We start from the raw sequence: 22903 nt of genomic DNA on the forward strand, positions 1-22903 counted from the left end.
GTCTGATCCACAGAAATGTAAGGAGGCATGATGGCAGCCGGCTTCAGTGTGCCTTACCTGGTTTGACTTAATCTGTGGCCATCTGCCACACTGACAAAGAGAGCAAATGCTAGGGAGCCATTGTCATCCGAGTCAAAGCCTAACAGAGTAGAAACCTGGAGCTACCCCCCTGCCCAGAACTGGCAGACCCAAGGAAGGAAAACACAGGTTGGTTTAAGTTCCTGAGATTTGAAAGTCATTTATACAATGTTACCATAGCAACAAACAACTAGTGAAAATAAGATCTCCCTCTTAGCAAAACTAGCCTTCAATACTTGGCAGCCAACTATGACCTAACAGGATTTGCTAATGCTAACAACTTGTGTTTTCATAGTATTTAGTTTTGTTTGACTTAGCACTTAAATTCATTTTAAAGCTGGGGTGGAGATAGAGGATTTCATGTTGAATTAGTACTATGTTTATCGGAGGCTTCGGGAAATAGTCAATGCTAGAGTACTCCTTCAAGCCAGGTATAGTGCTTTCCATCTGTAGCACAGAAAAAGGACACAGGTAGTGTAACGCAAGGGGCAGGAGCAACAAGCAACAAGCAAGCACTGAGAAAGTACTGAGAAAGCTCTGAGAAAGTACTGAGCAAGCTCTGAGCAAGCACTGAGAAAGCACTGAGAAAGCTCTGAGCAAGCACCAAGAACCAAGCAGCAAGCAAGCAGCAAGAAGTGATACAAAGGTGAGCTGTCTGAGCCAAAGTTTCAGAAATAAGTCAAAATAGGTCAAGGTAATTGATGAGGAAATGAGGAAGAGCCAACAGGTTCCATAGGGCAGGGCATGTGGTGTTGCCTTACCTAAAAGGAGGCAGATGGAGCGTTTGTGAAAGTCACTCCCTTTCAGAGCTGAAGGTAATGAGTCTAGTTCTTTTACCGTGAAGGGTACGCTACCCACCTGGACTCCCTTTTTCCTCATCTGTGAAAAGCAAGTGTCACAGTTCCTGCACAGTTTCAGGTAAGCAAGAAGGAGGAAGTAAATCTCTGAGAGATATATGTGCAGGGGAGAGGCAAGGGAGCGCATGAAGCTTCCTCACCTCTCCTATATGGGAGCACTATACCTAAAATATTTACCATGGAGGCGCTCCCAGAGGACAGAGCACCATTCTTAAAGCAGTGTGGTTGTTTTATCATTTATTTACCTTTGCAAATATATTATAATGAAGAATGTAGAAGCTAGAGTAATGTTTTAAACCACTGCCCGATGTCAGCTCTCTCCACCTAAAATTAGTATGTCAATGTTTGATGCCCCCTTCTGACAGTATCAACAGGGAGGTGAATGTGAGGGGTCCAGTTGGTGGCAGGCAGAATTGGCCTTCTTCCTTCTTAGTGGGGCACACTACCCATGAGCTCCCTACTGGAGCTCCCTCTGGCCTCCAAGAAAGTTCATTATTTCTTTATTCCCTAGCAAGTAGGTGGAACGAGGTCCCAGGAAACCCCATACATTGACAAACCAGTTCTGCACTGTTACAAAGCCAATCTAGGAATAGTGAAAGTAAATAGTATAAAGGCAGAATTTTCTAGAAATCAATCTTTTTCCTCAATTCTATGGTCTACCTTGGGTTTGCTTGTCTAGTTTACATGAGCCTACTTGTTTCCAAGTTCTCCATCAGACAAAGATTTCAGTTGTCCAGGGCAGGAGTGTGTCTGGATTCAGATTATCTGCCTTATCGCTGTTGCTATGTTCTCAGGCAGAACCCAGGCTAATCCAGAGGGAAAGGCAGTGAGGCTCAAGGACAATGATTAACAGCTAGTCTGACTACCAGGTGTCAATCAAGTCCTCTCTTTTCTTTATTCAACTGCCAATAAGTGGTTTTTAGTTCTGAACATTGTCCTGTGCCTCAAGGGGACTGTTTATCAAATAGGGCTGGCAATATGGCTCAGTTCTTAAAAGTGCTTACTGGGTAAGTCTAACAGCAATCCCCAGAATCCACATAAAACCTGTCTGGGGTATACAAATGTAATTCCAACATTCTTATTAAAAGATGCTGTTGTGCCCAGATTGTAAAAACTCCAAAGAGACCACCAGGAACCACAACTCTGATGTAAGCATGCGAGAGTCTTTATTTAAGTTTGAGCTTGGGCCACAAACCTTCCTGATGGAACAGGAAGGAAAGGGACCCCGGGCTCTAGGTGAAGGGGATTTAAAAAGGAAAAAAACCACAAGTGGGGCTTTCAAGCTTTGGAGTTACATGATTGGGTAAGTGAGTAAATGAATGTTAACTTTTAAACTGATAGCATTTGTTCAAACCACAAGGAGAGAGCATACTTCCAAAAAGGAGAATCTTGACCTGAGAAAGACATGTTTTCTTAGCCCACTCTGTTGTTATCAGCTAGCTACAGTTGCTGTGTCTATTTTGCAACTGTCAGGGACATTTCATGATTTTTCTCAGACCTCAAGGGTGGGGGTCATATCACTGTAAGGACAGGAGCTTAAAATAGAGTTTACAGGACAAGATGGAATCTATCCTATTGCTTTTGTCTCTTTATCCCCCCACCTCCTTCTATTAGTGGCTTTAGGGGGCCAATCTTGGGCTCTTTGAGATCTGGATCATCTGTGTTGATTTGTTGATAATGTGACCTCATTATCATCAGTTGAATAGTCTCTAATCTCTATCTTATATATTATAAAAGCTTATTTATAATGTGTGGTCTAAAAGTGAGTAGTAAGAGAATAACTCAGGGTCTCATGAGTAGAAATGAGAGTTGCTAACCAGGGGGAGGAATTAAACAGTGAGTGATACCAACTTTCGGAATTTTCTCATTTCTTGGGGAATCTATATTTTTTTAACTTTAGTTAATGATTTTCTAATAACTTTAGAATGGTTGGCATAGAAACAGCATTTCTTGTATAAGGTGTCATATAGCCAGCCCTACTTGTTGAAGGAAGACTAAGTCTAATCTCTTTTGTTTTGTAACACCACTTTAGCCAGAGAATGTACATTATGTTCCAGGTGGGAAGTGAATCTTTCTAGGTGTTGGATATCTTTAACTATGTCTGCTTTAACTGTCATAGTTCTTTTCCTGTAATGTTAGCACAGTTACCTCAGTGCTGACCCCAGCCAGTCCTGTCCCTAGAATTAATGTTAAAGTCAAAGAGATAGGTTCTTTCTTTTGTCTCTTACGGTCTCCCTCAATTAGTCTTATTAAGGTTCTCCATATCATTTTCTCTGAATAATAGGTTATGTGGGGCACTAATTGAACCAAAATATAGAACCCACCTGGGGTAGAAGAATTAAAATCCACTCCATTCATGCAAGAGGACAGTCCTGTGGAACAGGCCCACCATGTCTGTTCAGGGGAAATAATCTATTGGGAAAGAACTATGGGAACAGTCTGATTGTAGAGGTGTTGATATAACAAGGAAACTTTTCTCAGACAGACATCCCATTCCAATATAGTCTGGATTGTTAAAGTTGGACCTTTTGTGACCATCTATATGGAGAAACATTATATTTAGCCATTAACCCAATGTCTTTATAAAAGGGGGATGTAATGCACACAATACACATAGTTAGCAGGGACAACAACTCAGGACAGAGACTGAGTCAACTTTAACTTGAAGGGGTTAGTCTCCTTTTTGTACCCTCCATTCTGGTACAGCTGGAGCCAGGTAGTCTTCTTTAGTGGAGAAACAGGTCTGGCGTGAGTGAGTTTAGTATACCTACGCAGTGATTCTATCTACTTTGATGGTAGTTGGCATGGTCAACAGGATGATGCAATGTCCTTTTTTCTGGGTTTAACCATGTCTTGTTGAACTCTCTCTCTCTTTTTGGAGCTGGGGACCGAACCCAGGGCCTTGCGCTTGCTAGGCAAGCGCTCTACCACTGAGCTAAATCCCCAACCCCTTGTTGAAATCTCTTTACATAGACCCAGTCTCTTTGACCTGTGTGTTCTGGAAGTGGGCCTGTTTCATAGAGGGCACATAATTTAGGTCAAAGATATTTATGACCCCAAAGGGTAGGCTCTAACCCTAAATATTAAATCATCATCTTTTAGTTTTGTAATAGTTGTCAACTGTAAGTCGGGAACAATGGGAACTGGGATATCATATATAATCAAAGGGTTTCATCTGGCAAGGAGAATTTCTCACCTGATATAGGGCAAAGAGAAAGAATATTACCCTGTCCCTGCCAGTCTCTAAGGCTAATTTAGTTAAGGTCTTTTTTAATGTTTTTTTAACCTGTTCTGAACTTTGGAGTTGGGGGTACAATATAATTTTCAATCTGTCCCAATGAATTTTGTTATATTTTGATTTACCTTGTCAGTAACATAAATGTCAGTCTATTGTCTGACCCTATCATATGAGCAAATCTATACCTGGGTAAGATGTCCTCTAGTGGCCATTACCTTTGTTGTCTCAGCCTTGGTTGGGAACACCTCTGTCCATCTGGAGAAAATGTCCACAAATACCAGCAGATATTTATAGTCATATCTTCTCAGCTTGATCTTGTAAAATCAATTTTCCCAGTAAGGCCCCCAATCTCTTACCTTGAAGTCAGGAACGTGGATATTTGGAATTGTTGGGAGTATTGGTCAGCTGGCAAGCTTTACAGTTTGTCACTACATCTTCAAGAGTGGCCTGTATATCCTTGAAAGTCACCTTAGATTGTTTCACTGGGTCTATCATTTGTTTACTCTCATGTGAGTGACTGTGGCTCTTCCTGAGAACAGTTCTTGCTAAAGAGGTTTTAGTTGATCACCACCAGCCCCTTTAATTTTTTCTTCTGTATATATATATATATATATATATATATATATATATATATATATATATATACATATATATATATATATATATATATATATATCATTTGTTCTGGGTGGTTCAGGTAGGGCAGTGGCTAATCCAGAGATGGCTGTTTCTTTTAAGGCTACCTCTTTAGCATGTTTGTCAGTCAGGTTGTTATCTCTAGCCATTGGTATTGTTTCCCTTTTCTGTCCTCAGCAATGAATGATTGTCAATTTTTTGACAGCCAGAGAGCTTTAAGGAGTTGTAGAATTTTATCTTTAATTTTGACAGGTTTGTTGCTGTTGTTGTTGTTGCTGTTGTTGTTGCTGTTGCTGTTGCTGCTGCTGTTGTTGGGAGCCCTCATTCTTAGTAGATGGCTGCATGTACATGAGCAGTTGTAAATGTATATCTGACAGTCCCTGTAAATATTAACAGCCAGTCTTTTTCCCATGATGGGAGCCTGTGTTAATGTTATGAATTTGGACCTTTTAGTTGAAGTGCCTGGAGAAAGAGACAGTCTAGATTATCTCCATTTCTGTAGTCACTGTCGTCCCTGTTTTTCTCTGACCCTTATGGAAGCTGTTTCCATCCATAAAGTACCCTCAAGTCAGGTTAGGTACTGTGTATCTGGACCAGAGCCTTGTCACATTGATGGAATGGACAGTTTAAGTCAGGATCAGGTAGGAGAGTCTTGGAGTTCAGGAAAACAGGCAGCTGGAAAATAAATAACTTAGCAGGGTTGATTAGTAAAGTCTGATAATGAATCATTTAGGCATTGCTGAGTCATCAATCAGAAGGCAGTATACCCCTTTAATTGCATGGGGGGTAATCACAATGAAATTTTGTCCCAAAGTTAATTTATCTGTATCTTTAATCAACAGTGTCATGCTACAATAATACACAGGCAATGTGGCTATTCTGCTGCCACAGGGCCCAGTTTTGTGATAAATAAGCTTCTGGCCATTTCTGTGGCCCTAGAGTATTGGTCAAGATCCCTTTATCTACTACTTGCCTAGCAATTTTTTGAAGCTTGGTCTCCTGGATCTGAGGCTTTGTTGGCTAGAAGGACTCTAACAAAATCTCTATTTAGTGTCTTTCTTGTCTTAATCTGCACTCTTCTGTACTCTCCCTGAAACTTTCATTACATCTTTTAATGACTTTTTTCTTAATCTTTTTTGAATCTGTAAGTTCTTCTTAATGTTCAGCACTAACTAATTGATGAAAGCCCGTGCTAAAATGTGCTGTTTTCTCAGGGTCTATGTGTGTATAGCCTTACACATATAACCTTTATGACCTGTTCAAAAAATGTCACTGGACTTTTATCAATTTTTTTGTCTACTATCCTTATCTAAACCTTAACCAAATTATTGTTGAGACCTGCTAAAAGAGCCTGCTGGTAAATTTGGTGATGTTCTCTACCTGGCGTTGAAGTCCCAGTCTGTGTGGATTCCCTGTGGGGTCAGGAGCCAGTTTCTTGGCCTCCGTCTGTGGTGAAGAGAACCCATAGGTATCTGCACTGAGTGCCCTAAGGTGCATGGAAGGGAGTGGTTGTTGCTTCTCAGTGGGCTGAGTGTGGCAGAATAGTCAGTCTTCACAACCTAGAGACTACATCTGTTCAGACCAGGAGCCAGCACTTCTCCTGGCAAGAAGGATAGCCATTTACTGAGCAAAATGAGTGACTAGGAGTCTTTTCTAAGCTCTGGTGAGGGATGCATCTGTCCACTTGGGGCCTCTCCTGTCCAGTCATCTAGGTGTGGGGCCCTGCTCTCTGGAAACTCACCTCCCAACTCAGGGAAAGACTGGTTAGAGCCTCAGGAGACCCCAGCCTTAAACCTTTTTAGGGGCCCTGGATGCCTGTGCACTCTGTGCCTGTGCTTGACAGAAGGGGGATAAGCCTGTGTGAGCTATAAAACATAGAGCGGGTCCTGAGAAAAAAGGGAACCAGCAAGTAATTGAACGTAGGACCTCTGGAAGATCTCAGTGTTCTTAACCTCTGAGCCATCTCTCCAGCCCTAAAGCTGACGTCACCAATAAGGGTGGAGCTGGCTTTTGGGCTGGAGCTGGCTCCATTCCTGTTGTCTTTTTGGTATAGCACACTTAAAGCAGGATAGGAGGGATGGAAGAACAACAAGGACAGTGAAAAGTATAATATAGAACCCAGAATTTGCAACAATGGCCACCCAATATCTGTAAGCCATTGAGAGATTTGAGTTTAATTAAGTTTATATTTAATATTGGGTTCACCTTGAAACTTTTTAGTGTTGTTGAAGCATAACTGATGAATTTATATATAGTATATATGAAGGGTATATACAATATATTTCAATACAGATATATACTGTGGATTTCTACAACCAAGCTAATTAGCATATGTAACACTTTACATAGTTTCCCTCCCAGTGTGTGTGTGTGGGGGGGGATTGCTGTCTATTTGCAGGTGAAGGCAGACACAAGAGAAGGCAAGGCCTGTGATTTGGTTAGTGAAAAAGTAAGGGGGGCACAGAGTTTTGAAGAGAGGAGGGAGAGAGAGGGGGAGGAGGAAGAGAAGGAGGAAGAGGAAGAAGAGGAGGAGGAGGAGAATCAAGATAGAGGAGAAGGATGACCCAGATCTGTGTGGACTTAAAAGGCCACGGGTATTATGAATATTTCATAAGGGATGGATTTTTATAGGACAATTTGTCTTATCTAGGTGGGCAGTTTGTATCATTATCAATTGACTGTGAGTTCATTGTGTGGATGTGGATGTTTTGTGGAATGAGAACTTAAGATAGAAATCTGTTTGATAAATTACAAGCTTATTGAGTTTTGATTTTAATAGGTTACTGGGAGTTGTGACTATAACCGTAGGAGGCAGATGCTGGGACTGTGAGCAGAGTTCTCAGCAAGAGGAAGGCCGCTGCCAGGATCAGAGAGTAGCCAGTGACAGTGTGGGGTCCATAAACCGGGGATATATTTTTGTTTATTTATGTCTTCTGTGTTTTTCCATCTCTATTTTATTGTATACAATACATGGGTCTGTTACCTCTGTGGTTAAGTTGATTTTCAAGTATTTTATTTATACTCTTAAACTAGTATGAATGGAGTTATTTTCTTTGTTTTCTTTTACCCCCTGTGACTTATTTGGACAATTTTGTTGGTAGCACATAGGAATACCACTGATTTCTATAGTTTAAATTTGTACCCTATAAATTCATCAAATTAGTAGTCCTACAAGTGTGGTGGGTGAGTCTTCACCACTTTCTATAGAAGTCCCATTATTTTCAGAGTTCATTTTCCCATCATTTCTTATTTGGAGCCTCTGTGTTCTGTTAGCTGGTTTTGGCTAGGACATCATCCATCACTATACTGACTAGAGATATGAAAGCATCCATATATTCTTTTGTTCATTACCCTCATGCATTTTATTTTCTGCTATACCTCCCAGTTATCAGGATATGAACCATAATTTTATTGTGAATACAGTAGAATTCACAGCACAATGGTAGCTTATTGACACAAGTTATCTACATCATTTTTTCAAATTATGTATAAATTCTAACTCAGTCCATAAATTAATTTCTGCACAAATTAAATTACAATTTCATACTTCACAATTTCTGCCTATGATTGTCTCTGGGAAAATGTTTAAATTTTATTTAATGATAAATATGTTTACTTTCCCCCTCAAATTTCTTTACTTTTCTTCTTAAATGTGTTTCCTTCCACCTCACTGAACTTCTGTAATATGAGCACTTTGAATTCTCCTTCCTGAAACTCATGGGTCTCTAATTTCTGTGGTAAGCTGCTACAGCCTTGTTATTTTTCTTTAACAGTTTACAGGTTGCCACACTGCTTCTATTCCTTAGAAAGTGTTCTTACCCCCTGTAAGGTCTTCTTTTAGATCTCTGAGATGGCGGTGTTGCGTTGGGATTGCAGTCAAACGTTCTCAGAACGAGTCTCATGGCTACTCAATGGCATCTCTGTTTAGTGGGCCTGATGAGGCGTCCAGCAGACTCTAGGTTCTAAAATCAGCCACTTTAACTTTTCTGCCCTCCTTAAGAAAGAATCTCTCAGTAAAAACAGGTGTTTGGGTGTGGTTTATGCCTAATCTGAGGTCCCAGGAGGGAGCCTCCTCTGTGTCTTTCTGTGTGGAGAATGCAGGGTGGGTGTGTCCTTCATGGATGGTGGTCCATGGTTGAACTAGATGGTCTCCAAGACCTAAAGCAAGGAGATTGGAGTTTGCTCCAAGGTACGAAGCAGATCTTTCACTTGACCTGCTGATGACTGTAACATCCTCACATCTCAGCAGGACTGCTGCTGAAACTACATGGTTCCAACAGTACCAATGCGATCTGAGGCTGAGAGGGCCTGTGATCAATCTGCAGGGCTGCTTCAGGATCGAAGACAGAGTCCAAGTCTCTGAGCCCATCTCTGATGCATACATCCCAGAGTTGAGTCCACTGTCAACCTGCATCTGAGAGAAAGTGAAGCCAAGATTAGAACTATTCCAGGATCCTCTGAGGAACTGAGGTTGGCAAGCCTGCCCTGAAGAATAAACTGGGTGTGTCTTCTGCTGGCCCTCATGTGTCAGAACTGCTCTCAGACTACAGATTAGGGGTTGAGATCTAGGCCTTTGAGTCTGCTTTGTGACTGGAGTTGGTAAATGTACCCCTAGGAATCTATTCAGGCAGGCCTGAGCTGTTTTGTCTTGGAATAGAGACATGCTTTGGGGCTGTTTCAGAAACTACTGCATTGCCAGAGTTGACAAACATGCCCTAGAGACCAACATGGGCACACTTTCTTCTGCGTCTATGTGCAATAAAAAATTATGTCGCCATACAGCTGAGATGGGCTGTGCTGAGAGAGAGTGTCATTTCAGGGTCTGCAATTAAAACCAGGTGAGGCAGACCTGTCCCCTAATGTGCTAATGCATATGAACTCTTTGCTGGTCCCTTGGCAAAGCTTTTGGCATTAAAACCAAAGCTACAGAAGGCCTCAGCCAAGGCTACCCAGGGCATGGAACCATTTCTAGGTCTGGCACCTGAACCCACGGTCTGGCACTGGGAAAAAGTGTGTTCACTGAAACCAGAGCTCTAGTCTCAGAGCTTCTGGGTGTTGCAATCTTCCACTGAAGCACTTCCGTCTGCAGATTACCTGTGGGGACATGAAGGGGGGCTACCTAATGAACCCCCTTGCTGCGGTATAGCCTTCTGCTTCTGGTAATACTCGGGGGTGACTAGAACCATTGTCTCCTTGTGTTGCCTTCCACTTTCTATGTTCACAACTCTTTCTCTGTTTTCAAAGTATCTATTGTATGCCTTTCTTCTCCCGCCATCTTCTTCCTTCTCCTTTCTTTCCTGTCCCACCTCCTCTCCTCACTTCCTCTCCCACCTCCTCTCCTCACTTCCTGTCCCACCTCCTCTCCTCACTTCCTCTCCCACCTCCTCTCCTCACTTCCTGTCCCACCTCCTCTCCTCACTTCCTGTCCCACCTCCTCTCCTCACTTCCTGTTCCACCTCCTCTCCTCACTTCCTCTCCCACCTCCTCTCCTCACTTCCTCTCCCACCTCCTCTCCTCACTTCCCCTCTGCCCTTTCTCTACAAGTGTTTTGGCGATGCCCTTGGAAGTCAGTAGAGAGCAGAGGGCTTCAAGTTTCTGGGAGCTGGGGTTACAGACATTGTGAGGCACTTGACATTCAAACAAGGAACCGAAATCTGTCCCTGCAAAGGTGGTGCCCATCCATACCTGCCTTGCCATCTTTCCAGTCCCCGTCTCTGTTTTTCATTAAGAAGAAATACATTTATATGCCTAAGTGCATTTTTTTTCCATTTCTCCTGTTTCTACTTCTTTCTGTTATTCTGAGAGTCCATAAACATATGTTTTCCTCCAAAATCCGAGCGAGTCTGGACATGCTTCTGTCACTTAACTGATTCCACGGTCTGCTGCTGTTCCACTTACAGTTTCCAAGTTTTCCCTATTATTCTCAGTGATTATTTCCTTTGATACAGTTTTCAGGTTCACTGAATTTCTTTGACCCTCTTGACTCCACCAGAAAGCCTAATTAATTAATTTTTAACCTAAAGCAACAAGTTTTTCAGTCAATGATTCCCAATTAAAAATTCTATATCTCTGTTAAAAGTTCTGTTTCTCTTTAGCATGCTTTCCTTCGGTTGTTAACAGCTCTATAACATTTATTAATATTATTCTCTACCAATCCCAATTTGGGTCATCAGTTTTATTCACTGATGTCCTGGTTTGTTTGTTTGTTTGCTTGCTTGCTTTTTGTTTTGTTTTGTTTTGTTTTAAGAGACTGGATCATGTTTTCCTTTTCTAAGTTATTCTTTTTAATTTACATCATTTCCATTTCTTTCTCCCCCCAACTCATCCCATACCCACCACTCCCTCTCACATGACCTCTCCTTTAATTATTGTTACACACTCAGTCCAATATATGTAAATGGACCCATTTAGTGTTGTCTGCTGTAAGTGTTTACATTGACCAGGTAATATTGACTTAGATATATTTCATTCCTTTTATGTAAGCCAAGTCACACCATGAAAGACTATGTGGAAGCTACTACTATCATCACCATTTGACCAGTATGAATGTTGACACTAAGAATTCCAACTAGACAACCATGCTCAGTACAGACAGCAAACGACAGAAAAGGCATTGGAACCTAGTTTTACCTGGGTAAGTTCTTAGTCACTATGCTCACTGTCATACATTCATCCTGGGAACAGCTCCAACTAAAGGAATACACAACTCTTTGAAACTCTTTTGTCTTTATTTCTGTTGTCCATATGTCTGGTTCCAACCCTCAACAATGGTCTGAGGCAGAACGAAGCTCAGATTGGACTTTGTACTCTGACATAAATCCAAAGTACCCTCTTATATTTCTCTGAGGACTCCTAAGATGTTTTATTATAGAACAGCATCTGGGGAGTTACTTTTTAACTTAATTAAAATGTTTACATAGATAGTACACACCAACGTTTGGAAGATGTTCATCAAACAATTAATAGCTTTGAACAAAACCATGGCAGTGGAGTGATTTCTGTAAGGTCAGCATTCTGGGACCAGATGTGGTGGTGCACATGTTCAATTCCAGCACTCAGCAGGTAGAGAAAGGAAGACCTTCATGAGGTAAGGGCCAACCTGGTCTATATAGTAAGCTCTGTGCAATCAAGGACTACATAGTGAGACCCTGTGACTTAGGGTTTTGTCATCATGGTGGCACACTGGCAGACATGATACTGGAGAGGTAGCTGAGAGTTCTCCATCCAGATGAGCAGGCAGCAGAAAGAGACAGAGAAACTGGGCTTAGTTTGACCACCTCAAACCTCAAATTTCCACACTTCATCCAACAAGGCCACACCTCCAATAATGTCACTCCCTATGAGTCTATGGGGGCCATTTTCATTCAAACTGCCACACCCTCTTTCTCAAAAACAAACAAACAAACAAACAAAAAAGCCAAAAAAACTTCAAAAAAACTTCAAAAAACCAAGCAAGCAAGCAAGCAAACAAGTATATCAACACTCTAACAGATATAAATGATTAACTATCCTTGACCTGCTTTTTTAATATCAGAAGATACTAGTGAGCAACTAAAGCAAACAGAAATTTGAGTAATTTTTATGTAGAAGGAAAGAACAGCATTAAGTGGATGTCTCATTGCGTGGAGAAAACCCAGAATGGGAGAGAAAAAGAAAATTAAACTTCTGTGAATAAGTTTTGCACAAATTTCTAGTTGATTCCTGATGTGCATAGACTTTATGTGGCCTTGGTCTGAAGGAAGAAAATATAATTTTGAGTTGCTAAACACTGAAGGAAATGACTTGTTTTTGAACTATAAGTCTGAACAAGCTCGCTGCCTGTTTAAACCAGAGAAAGAGAGAGAGAGAGAGAGAGAGAGAGAGAGAGAGAGAGAGACAGACAGACAGACAGACAGACAGACAGACACACAGAGACAGAGGGAGACAGAGACAGAGATACAGAGAGATATAGAGATTATTCAGAAGAACAAAATGAAACCTAAAATCTTTACTATTAATGATAAGGTTAAGCACAAAAATCCAAAAATTACTTCAGCCAACTGTGTAGCAGAGTGTTTTCCCAGCAAGAGCAAGGTCCTGGATTCTATTTGCCACACCACAGACATACAAACACTGTATATATGCTCATGGTTCAAACACACTTTTGGAGGAATTGAGTTGGAACTGATCTGAAAGACTCTTCCCTGAGGACTAGCTTTCCTAATATCTGAATCTCTGCCAACTGCCAAGGAAGGAAAGCATTCAATAGTCACACCCTTCAAGCCACAGCAATAGCTAGCATAGCAGGATGCGCCCAAGGGTGCAGTAGTGGCACTTATATGTCTTGGGAGCAAGACTCTGTGTCTGAAAGATGTGGTATCCTCAGCAACAGGGTCTTACTTTCAAGTTCTGGTGGGGTGGTGCTAATCAAGGGCAATGGCACCAGCCTACATTATTTAGAGGGGCTCTTTGATTCCCCTGACTAACAGCTGTCAAGATGGACTTAAGTCCTACTTAGTAGGAGTGAATCTGAGCCTAGTACTCTAAAGCTTGCCAACTACCCATGGGTGATGAGGTTCTTAGACCTTAGAGGAGAAGCTACTTTTCCCAGTTTCCTAAGCCACCATAACTTCTAACTGTATTTTAAGTACTTATCAACCAAGCATAAGTTGTTAACAGCTCTATAACATTTACTAATATTATTCTCTACTAATCCCAATTTGGGTCATCAGTTTTACTCACTGATGTCCTGGGGTTTTTTTGTTTGTTTGTTTGTTCGTTTGTTTGTTTGGTTTTTGCTTTTTGTTTTGTTTTGTTTTTAGAGACTGGATCATGTTTTCCTTTTCTAAGTTATTTTTTTTAATTTACATCATTTCCATTTCCTTCTCCCCCCAACTCGTCCCATACCCCCCACTCCCTCTCACATGACCTCTCCTTTAATTATTGTTATACACACAGTCCAATATATGTAAATGGGCCCATTTAGTGTTGTCTGCTGTAAGTGTTTAGGGATGAGCACCTGGGATTGGATAATCCATCAGGAGACTCATCTCTGATTTGCCCTCTTTCAGCAGCCATTACTTGTTTATAGCAGTGGTTCTCAACCTTCCTATTGCTGCAACCCTTAAATACAGTTCCATATGTGGTGGTAATCCTGAGCTGTAACATTATTGTTGTTGCTACTTCACAGACATAATTTGCGTATGTAATGTAAATGTTTGTGGGGTTTTTTGATGGTCTTAGGGAACCCCTATGAAAAGATTGTATGACCTCCAAAAGGGGTAGCAATCCACAGGTTGAGAAGCACTGGTCTGTAGCTCCTTATCTAGGGATGGGACCTTGTGAAAATGTTCTCACTCATGCTGACATGTCAACAGATATTTCCATTATACAGGTCCTGTCAAGGCAACCTTTGCGGTTTCATGGGTGTGATTTCTCTATCATATGAAGACCTAATCTCACAGCAGACACCTTGGTCCTCTGGCACTTAGAACCTTTCCATCCCATTCCCAGTAATGTGTCTGAGCTTTAAGTGTAGGAATTGTGCTGCATATGTATCAACTATGGTTGGACAGCCGAGTCAGCTGGTCCTCTGCATTTTGACCAGTTGCAGATTTCTGTAATAGTCTCCATCTGCTTCACATAGGCACTTCTTTGATAAAGAGTTAGAATTACTTATGCTTGGGTGATAAGTACTTAAAATACAGTTAGAAGTTATGGTAGCTTAGGAAACTGGGAGAAGTAGCTTCTCCTCTAAGGTCTAAGAACCTCATCACCCATGGGTAGTTGGCAAGCTTTAGAGTACTAGGCTCAGATTCACTCCTACTAAGTAGGACTTAAGTCCATCTTGACAGCTGTTAGTCAGGGGAATCAAAGAGCCCCTCTAAATAATGTAGGCTGGTGCCATTGCCCTTGATTAGCACCACCCCACCAGAACTTGAAAGTAAGACCCTGTTGCTGAGGATACCACATCTTTCAGACACAGAGTGTCTTACTCCCAAGACATATAAGTGCCACTACTGCACCCTTGGGCGCATCCTGCTATGCTAGCTATTGCTGTGGCTTGAAGGGTGTGACTATTGAATGCTTTCCTTCCTTGGCAGTTGGCAGAGATTCAGATATTAGGAAAGCTAGTCCTCAGGGAAGAGTCTTTCAGATCAGTTCCAATTCAATTCCTCCAAAATTGTGTTTGAACCATGAGCATATATACAGTGTTTGTATGTCTGTGGTGTGGCAAATAGAATCCAGGACCTTGCTCTTGCTGGGAAAACACTCTGCTACACAGTTGGCCGAAGTAATTTTTGGATTTTTGTGCTTAACCTTATCATTAATAGTAAAGATTTTAGGTTTCATTTTGTTCTTCTGAATAATCTCTATATCTCTCTGTATCTCTGTCTCTGTCTCCCTCTGTCTCTGTGTGTCTGTCTGTCTGTCTGTCTGTCTCTCTCTCTCTCTCTCTCTCTCTTTCTCTGGTTTAAACAGGCAGCGAGCTTGTTCAGACTTATAGTTCAAAAACAAGTCATTTCCTTCAGTGTTTAGCAACTCAAAATTATATTTTCTTCCTTCAGACCAAGGCCACATAAAGTCTATGCACATCAGGAATCAACTAGAAATTTGTGCAAAACTTATTCACAGAAGTTTAATTTTCTTTTTCTCTCCCATTCTGGGTTTTCTCCACGCAATGAGACATCCACTTAATGCTGTTCTTTCCTTCTACATAAAAATTACTCAAATTTCTGTTTGCTTTAGTTGCTCACTAGTATCTTCTGATATTAAAAAAGCAGGTCAAGGATAGTTAATCATTTATATCTGTTAGAGTGTTGATATACTTGTTTGCTTGCTTGCTTGCTTGGTTTTTTGAAGTTTTTTTGAAGTTTTTTTGGTTTTTTTGTTTGTTTGTTTGTTTGTTTTTGAGAAAGAGGGTGTGGCAGTTTGAATGAAAATGGCCCCCATAGACTCATAGGGAGTGACATTATTGGAGGTGTGGCCTTGTTGGATGAAGTGTGGAAATTTGAGGTTTGAGGTGGTCAAACTAAGCCCAGTTTCTCTGTCTCTTTCTGCTGCCTGCTCATCTGGATGGAGAACTCTCAGCTACCTCTCCAGTATCATGTCTGCCAGTGTGCCACCATGATGACAAAACCCTAAGTCACAGGGTCTCACTATGTAGTCCTTGATTGCACAGAGCTTACTATATAGACCAGGTTGGCCCTTACCTCATGAAGGTCTTCCTTTCTCTACCTGCTGAGTGCTGGAATTGAACATGTGCACCACCACATCTGGTCCCAGAATGCTGACCTTACAGAAATCACTCCACTGCCATGGTTTTGTTCAAAGCTATTAATTGTTTGATGAACATCTTCCAAACGTTGGTGTGTACTATCTATGTAAACATTTAATTAAGTTAAAAAGTAACTCCCCAGATGCTATTCTATAATAAAACATCTTAGGAGTCCTCAGAGAAATATAAGAGGGTACTTTGGATTTATGTCAGAGTACAAAGTCCAATCTGAGCTTCGTTCTGCCTCAGACCATTGTTGAGGGCTGGAACCAGACATATGGACAATAGAAATAAAGACAAAAGAGTTTCAAAGAGCTGTGTATTCCTTTAGTTGGAGCTGTTCCCAGGATGAATGTATGACAGTGAGCATAGTGACTAAGAACTTACCCAGGTAAAACTAGGTTCCAATGCCTTTTCTGTCGTTTGCTGTCTGTACTGAGCATGGTTGTCTAGTTGGAATTCTTAGTGTCAACATTCATACTGGTCAAATGGTGATGATAGTAGTAGCTTCCACATAGTCTTTCATGGTGTGACTTGGCTTACATAAAAGGAATGAAATATATCTAAGTCAATATTACCTGGTCAATGTGATGGTTTGAATGAAAATGGCCCCTGTCTTAGTTAGTGTTTCACTGATGTGAACAGACACAATGACCAAGGTAACATAAGAACAACATTTAATTCGAGATGGCATGCAGGTTCAGAAGTTCAGTCCATTGTCATCAAGGTGAGAGCATGGCCGCATCTGGGCAGGCATGGTGTAGGAAGAGCTGAGAGTTCAACATCTTGTTCTGAAGGCAAACAGGAGAAGACTGGCTCCCAGGCATCTAGGTTGAGGATCTTAAAGCCCATGCCCACAGTGACACTCCTACTCCAATAAGGCCAAACCTTCTAATGGTGCCACTCCCTGGGCCAAGCATTTACAACCCATCACTGTCCCCATAGACATGTATTTGTATGATTGGTTCCCAGTTGGTAGAACTAGAACTATTTGGGAGTATAGTCTTGTTGGAAGATGTGTGTCACTGGGGTAAACTCACACCAGGACCAGTCTATCCACCAACTCCTCTCTCTGCCTCTTTGTTGTAGATCAGATGCAAACTCTTAGCTACTTCTTGAGCACCATGCCTGCCTGCCTGCTGCCATGCTCACCACCATGGTGATCAAAGACTCTACTACTCTCTGGAACCATGAGCTTCAATTTAAATCCTTTAAAATAATAAGCTGCCCTGGTCATAGTATTTGAATACATACATGCATGCATGCATACATACATACATGCATACATACATACATACATACATGCAGACACATACACACACATAAGACAGTCAATGAAAAGAAAAAGCACATGCCATGAGATTTTACTATATGTTTAAATAAGGCTATGTTCACAATTTCTTTGGAATAAGTGGATCTTCAGAAGTAATCAGGTTAGGGGTGTAGCTCAGTAGTAAAGTGCTTGCCTACCAATTGCAAGACCAGTCTCCAGTATTAAAGAAAGAAGAGAGAGAGAGAGAAGGAAAGAAAAACAGGAGAGAGGAGAGGAGAGGAGAGGAGAGGAGAGGAGAGGAGAGGAGAGGAGAGGAGAGGAGAGGAGAGGAGAGGAGAGGAAGGGAGAGGAAGGGAGAGGAAGAGAGAGGAAGGGAGAGGAAGGGAGAGGAAGGGAGAGGAAGGGAGAGGAAGGGAGAGGAAGGGAGAGGAAGGGAGAGGAAGGGAGAGGGGAGAGAGAGAGAGAGAGAGAGAGAGAGAGAGAGAGAGAGAGAGAGAGAGAGCGCTAAAAATCATGCAGAACCATCAAGGCAGCTCAGTGAGTAAGGGTGCTTGCCATGCAAACTTGATTCCATGAGTTTGATCCTGGAACCCATATAAAAATTCAAGATCTGGGGTCATGCATCTGTAATTCTAGAACTCTTAAGGCCAGGTGGAAGGCAAAGACAAGGAAATTACCTGAAAGCGTGGAGGCCACTTATCCAGAAACAAGAGACTCTGCCCAACACAAGAGATAATTGATTCATGATGTCATCTGTCATGCACATCCCTTCATACACACATCACACACACACACACACACACACACACACACACACATACATACACACACACACTCACACACACACACATACACAAAGAGGAGGGGGCCTTACCATGTGCTAAGTGTTGGAAATTGTCTTCCAAACTTTATTCTATACCAAATATGAGGAGAATGGGGAAGCCATTGATGCCTTCTATGGGCCCAACAAAAAACTAAATTACAGGAAGATTTTATACCATTCCAGAGACAATTTTCCAGATCTGATTAATAAGAATGACCAAACAATGGAAAGACAGTGAAAGATTTTTTTTCTGTCCAATCAAAACCCATTTCCTCATGGGGGAAAACAACTTCAGTAATCCAGCTCATAAATATTTCCCTAGGTAAAAAGAAAAAAATTCAAACGAGAAACAGGCTTATCAGACACTTGTAGAAGCAGAATATTACTGAGAGAACTGAGTGGCAACTGAGTGAATATTAGCTTAGATAAAATAAGATTCAATCCTTTCCTGTATTGTATGATGTCCTCTGTGACTTTGGAAGTGTTCTAGGGCAGCTTCTGCATCCGTTTCTTTGTCTATAACTCATGACCCACTGTGCATGTCATTGCAGAACACAGAAGTCTGAGGCTTTGCTTTGTTTCTTTTGCCTGTCTGTCACGGGGTATGGAAAGTTGTAGCGAACAATAGCCTTGTCTTGCACATTCGAAGCCACATCTACACCAAAAAGATGCTCAGTGAGTGTCTCTAATGAGTGAGTGAATCCTAGGCTCTATACAGAATTACAGAAGTAAGTCTGTAAAAGTTCAGGGTGGAGATTCCACTACACAAGACTATCTAGAAAGGATGACTGACAGCGTGTCTGCCACCTTGTGATGTCATGCCTCAGCACAGCTTCCAGCAGAACTGAATCAGAAGAGAGTACAGATTAGTTCACGATCCTTTACATGCCCAAATGTTCACTCTGGAGTTTACTGTCCAGAACTTTCGTTTAGCAACTTTGGGCTAACTGCAATCAAGACTGATGTCAAAGAAGACTGTACATGGAGTCCTCAGAATTGTCCTTTCTCTACTGCAGACCCACTTGTAATGGAGGCATAGACAGTGCTGCTGAGCTGCTAACTGGTGAAATCTAGATTCGGATTCAGACTGTCAGGCCCAAGGGCCTGTCCTTTTGGCCATGGATTAGTGTGGTAACTCAGCAGACACTGCCAGGTTCAGGAGGCATCTCTCAGCTTTTAATTCCCACTCCTGCTTTGTTTTGCAGAAGTGGCCACCTGTCTTCCACTGCACTCTTGGGTTTTTGCACTTTGACAGTTTGGGTATTTAATGGATAGCTTACTGTGGCCAGTCACCTCGCTCTGTCTTCGTATCTATCCTTCTCCCCAAAGCAACTCCTACCCTGTGTTTAACATTTTAACATAAATCAGTAAGCCAGGAAACATGAGGTCTGCCAGGCTTGCCCTTACCCCCTCTTCTTTAGCGATAATTTTAAACCAAAGTATTTTTATCCCAGGTTCAACAGAGACTAGAAGGGTAAGAGTGTTGAAAAGCCCAGGCCCAAACCCTGGAGGTCCTCCACTCTTCAACAATCCCCCAAAATCAAAGCAATAGAAAAGAACTACTATGTATTGTCTCCTTCATTAAACGATGCAACATCAGTATCCAGTCTGTGGCTAAATTCCTGGGTCGGGTTCTCTACTGACTAACCCAATCTAGTCAAAGATCTCATAGAACAAAGCTTGCAATAACCTGCTCAACGTCATTTATTGATGAGCTGCCCCAAATCCAGGACCAGATGGCTTACCCAGGGTTTCTTCTTACAAGTGAAAGATCCAGGATTTAAGCATAAACCTTTGGAACTAAAAAGATCTTACCTTCTGCAGAATCGTTTCTGTTAGCTAGAGTTAAAGAGCCAACACACTCTATCATTGCATGTTAGGAGCCTCTCAAGAGTCCTCTAGTCGAACACTAACAAACAAAATCCTTAGACTTTGACATTTTCGTTTTACAAATAAAGTGAGGAATGGAGCCAGGCCTCACACGGGAAGGGATGGGTTTTGTGGCCAAAGCTGGGGCTTGTGCTGAGATCTCAGTGTCTCATTCACCCAGGAAGAGACAACTGTTGCAGGTAAAGCTGAGGCTCATGTTGAGATCTCTGTGTCTCTGGAGCGTGGATCGTAGCTATGAAGCTGTGTGGCTCTTCAGCTGAAAGATGATTTTATAGATGAAAATAAAGGGTCCAGACTGGGAAAGGGGAGCAGGTTAGCTGCCAAAACATTATGAAGACCCCATCTTTCTTATCCTGTCCTACCTTGAGTAGCCCATGAGAATGGGGAAGGTTCTTCATGGTCCTTTTCTCTATCTCACTGTCCCTGCTCGAAGTCTGCACTGCTTTTTGCCCTCCTGACTAAACATCTCCTCCCCTCTGTTGCATCATCCAATTCCTGAAGTTCTCTGCTCAACATTCCCTGCATCCAGGGGCCAAGTTCCACAGCTGTGTTCCCAGAACTGAAAAGGATTGTGCACAGACCCTACAAGCTTCCTCTCCTAGCTATAGTCTACCTGTGTCCTTCACAGTATCAGGTAAGACCAAACCCTTCCTCTCCCACATTCTCCCACCCTAGCCCTTGACCCTACCCCGTGTGTGTGTGTGTTTGTGTGTGTGTGTGTGTGTGTGTGTGTGTGTGTGTGTGTGTTGCCATATCTGGGCACCTTGCCTGTTCTAAAAATGAGCTGAGAAAGCCATAAAGCACAAGCCAGCAGATGTCATTTCTCAGTAGTTTCTGCCTGTGCTTATGCTTATGTTCCTGCTCTAACGTCTCACAAAGATGATCAGGACATGTAAGCCATAGACCACTTCCTCTCCAAGCTGCTTTTTGGTCATGATGTTTATCACAGCAATGCAGAGCAACCTACACGGTCCCTATAATCCCAGTGCTGGAAGCAGATAGAAGGATCCCTGAGACTTGTTGAGCAACCAGTCTAGCCAAATCAGCTACCACCAGGTTCAGCGAGAGACCTTGTTCCCAAAACTAAAGTGGAGGGGTTTGGGGGAAAAACCCCTTGACTTTGCCCTCTGACTTCCACATGTGTGCATTCAAACACACACACACACATGGTGGAGGGGCAGATTCATAATTGTTGATAATTGAAAGGTACCTCAACATTTCAAAATTCTTGGTATGTTCTAGGTTCAGTGCTGCTAAAGTGATTATGCCACTAGTTATGGGGATTGGGGTAGTAGGTATCATCTTTCTACCCTCAAAAATAGTGCCCCAAATCACAGAATTGTTAGGTGGTAAAGTCTAAGCCAAAAGTCAAGTCCTGACTCTGCTGCTCTGGGTTCCCCTAAGACACATTAAACATGCCAATCTGTTAAGTAACATTTGTGTCCAAGAGTTTACTGAACACACTCTCAAGGCACTGCATATATAAGTCTACAGTCCTGAGCCCAGCCCACCTCAAATACACACGGCCAAATTGCTTCCAGAATATACTTTAAAACACCTCGAAACATTGGGCTCTAAAATCATTTCATAGAGCCATCAGAATATATTCTCCAAGATGGCAGACCTTCCTCCAGTTGATAGGATCTAAAAGCACAAGTGGAACCCTGATAGTAAGTGTCTCATAAATGAAAGAGAAATTGTAGTGTGATTCAAATATTTTACAGACATAATAGATTTTTCTCTTTCCAGCTTTCACCTCTCAGATTTTTAAAATGCAAGAAGGGAAGAGTCTATCATTACACTGAATACTCAGTGTCTATCAATGAACACTTTGATGGATAGATAGATATTGAACTATGTATAGAATATCATGATGTAATTATTGCTATGTTGATCTATAGAGAATGATATATAGAGATGTAATTTTAGATATTGCTACTTAGTTACAGAAATAGACACAGCTATAGAGAGAGATCTGCAGCTCAGGAAGACAGACAAATACATGGATATGGGTGTCCCTGAAAGCTGTAACATGCACTGTGGCACATGCTGTGTCTGTATGTTTCAGTGCAAAAGCTGCCTTGCATAGTCTATTTCAGGCGCCAATCCCCACTTCTTTCCTCTACTCCTGTTATAGAAGTTAAGACACCATGTCTTTGTGTCAGGCTTAATTACTGCACTTCCCTGGAGAGAGAGTTAGCTAACAGTAGCTCCTATTTCTTAAGTCCTTACCTGTGTTGGGTCTTGCAGAATGTCAGTCATCTTTCACCACCTTTGCTTAGGCCAATAGGTACTGTGAGTCCATCTGTGTTGTAAAGGGAGGTTAAGGAAATTGCTCCAAGTTACACAGAAGGTAAGTAGAATTTGAACCTGTGCTGTTGGATTTCTCAAGGCTACCCTCCCAGCTACCTACTGCTGACCCTTCCAGGTACCACTGTGTTTGCCAACTCACATGACAAACATTAAGTCAGAACTACAAACAATTTGTAAGATAGTGTCAACATGATTTTTTTCTTCTTTGACCAATAACATTGCTGTGGAAATGATCGCAGACTGAGAGACTTAACAGAAATTTGTTTTCTCAATTTTCTGAATGTTGAAAGTCCAAGATCAAGGTTACTTATTTGAGGCTTGTTTCTTTATATTCATATGGCATTTGCCTCATGTCTGAATGCTAATCTATTTTTAAACCATTTTTATACTGTCCCTATGTATCCCTATCTGGCCTCATATTCACAGAGATCCACCTACCTCTGTATCCTAAGCGCTAGTATTGAAGGTATACATCACCGATGCTTGCTTCCTTTATGAGAAAGGATACTATTCATGTGTTCTGGTATGCTCCAATGAT

General features: G+C 41.8%; 2 protein-coding genes and 1 pseudogene across 10 annotated transcripts in view; 1 reads left to right on the top strand and 2 right to left on the bottom strand.

The window, feature by feature from the left end:
- The first annotated feature begins 437 nt into the window (after positions 1 to 437).
- Acsm1 (acyl-CoA synthetase medium-chain family member 1) overlaps positions 438 to 22903 on the top strand; it is a 54952-nt gene continuing 32486 nt past the window's right edge. Inside the window, exons 1-2 of one of the 7 annotated variants that reach the window (XM_087571534.1) lie at positions 438 to 724; positions 20582 to 20686. Coding sequence is in view for 1 of the 7 variants with exons in the window: in XM_087571507.1 (XP_087427633.1) it covers positions 20127 to 20231; positions 20554 to 20686 (238 nt within the window). In the remaining 6 variants the exon portion in view is untranslated. 7 annotated transcript variants of the gene reach the window in all.
- Positions 6405 to 6591, bottom strand: LOC147996946 (Nuclear RNase P; annotated as a pseudogene).
- Positions 8148 to 22375, bottom strand: RGD1559600. 3 transcript variants are annotated; one of them, XM_087582776.1, is made up of 3 exons: positions 20415 to 20501; positions 18017 to 18055; positions 8148 to 9223 (listed from the first exon to the last, which is right to left on the bottom strand). In XM_087582776.1, the coding sequence occupies exons 1-3, from the start codon at positions 20448 to 20450 to the stop codon at positions 8765 to 8767; spliced, it is 534 nt and encodes a 177-aa protein (XP_087438902.1). In that variant the 5' UTR covers positions 20451 to 20501; the 3' UTR covers positions 8148 to 8764. The 3 variants fall into 3 exon arrangements, with proteins under 3 accessions (XP_087438902.1, XP_087438891.1, NP_001102623.1); XM_087582765.1 differs by lacking the exons at positions 18017 to 18055; positions 20415 to 20501 and adding an exon at positions 22285 to 22375; NM_001109153.1 differs by lacking the exon at positions 18017 to 18055 and having other exon boundaries at positions 8691 to 9223; positions 20415 to 20464.

Source organism: Rattus norvegicus, chromosome 1 (genome assembly GCF_021556685.1).
Source record: "Rattus norvegicus strain SHRSP/BbbUtx chromosome 1, alternate assembly SHRSP_T2T, whole genome shotgun sequence".
Taxonomy (NCBI): domain Eukaryota; kingdom Metazoa; phylum Chordata; class Mammalia; order Rodentia; family Muridae; genus Rattus; species Rattus norvegicus.

Coding starts and splice junctions, on each gene's coding strand:
- RGD1559600 (XM_087582776.1), bottom strand. CDS start 20,450: ATGAAGAACCTTCCCCATTCTCATGGGCTACTCAAG. Junction 18,056..20,414: donor ATTCTCATGGGCTACTCAAG/GTAGGACAGGAT, acceptor TGTGTTGGGCAG/AGTCTCTTGTTTCTGGATAA. Junction 9,224..18,016: donor AGTGGCCTCCACGCTTTCAG/GTAATTTCCTTG, acceptor ACTTTCTCTCAG/ATGCAGGTTGACAGTGGACT.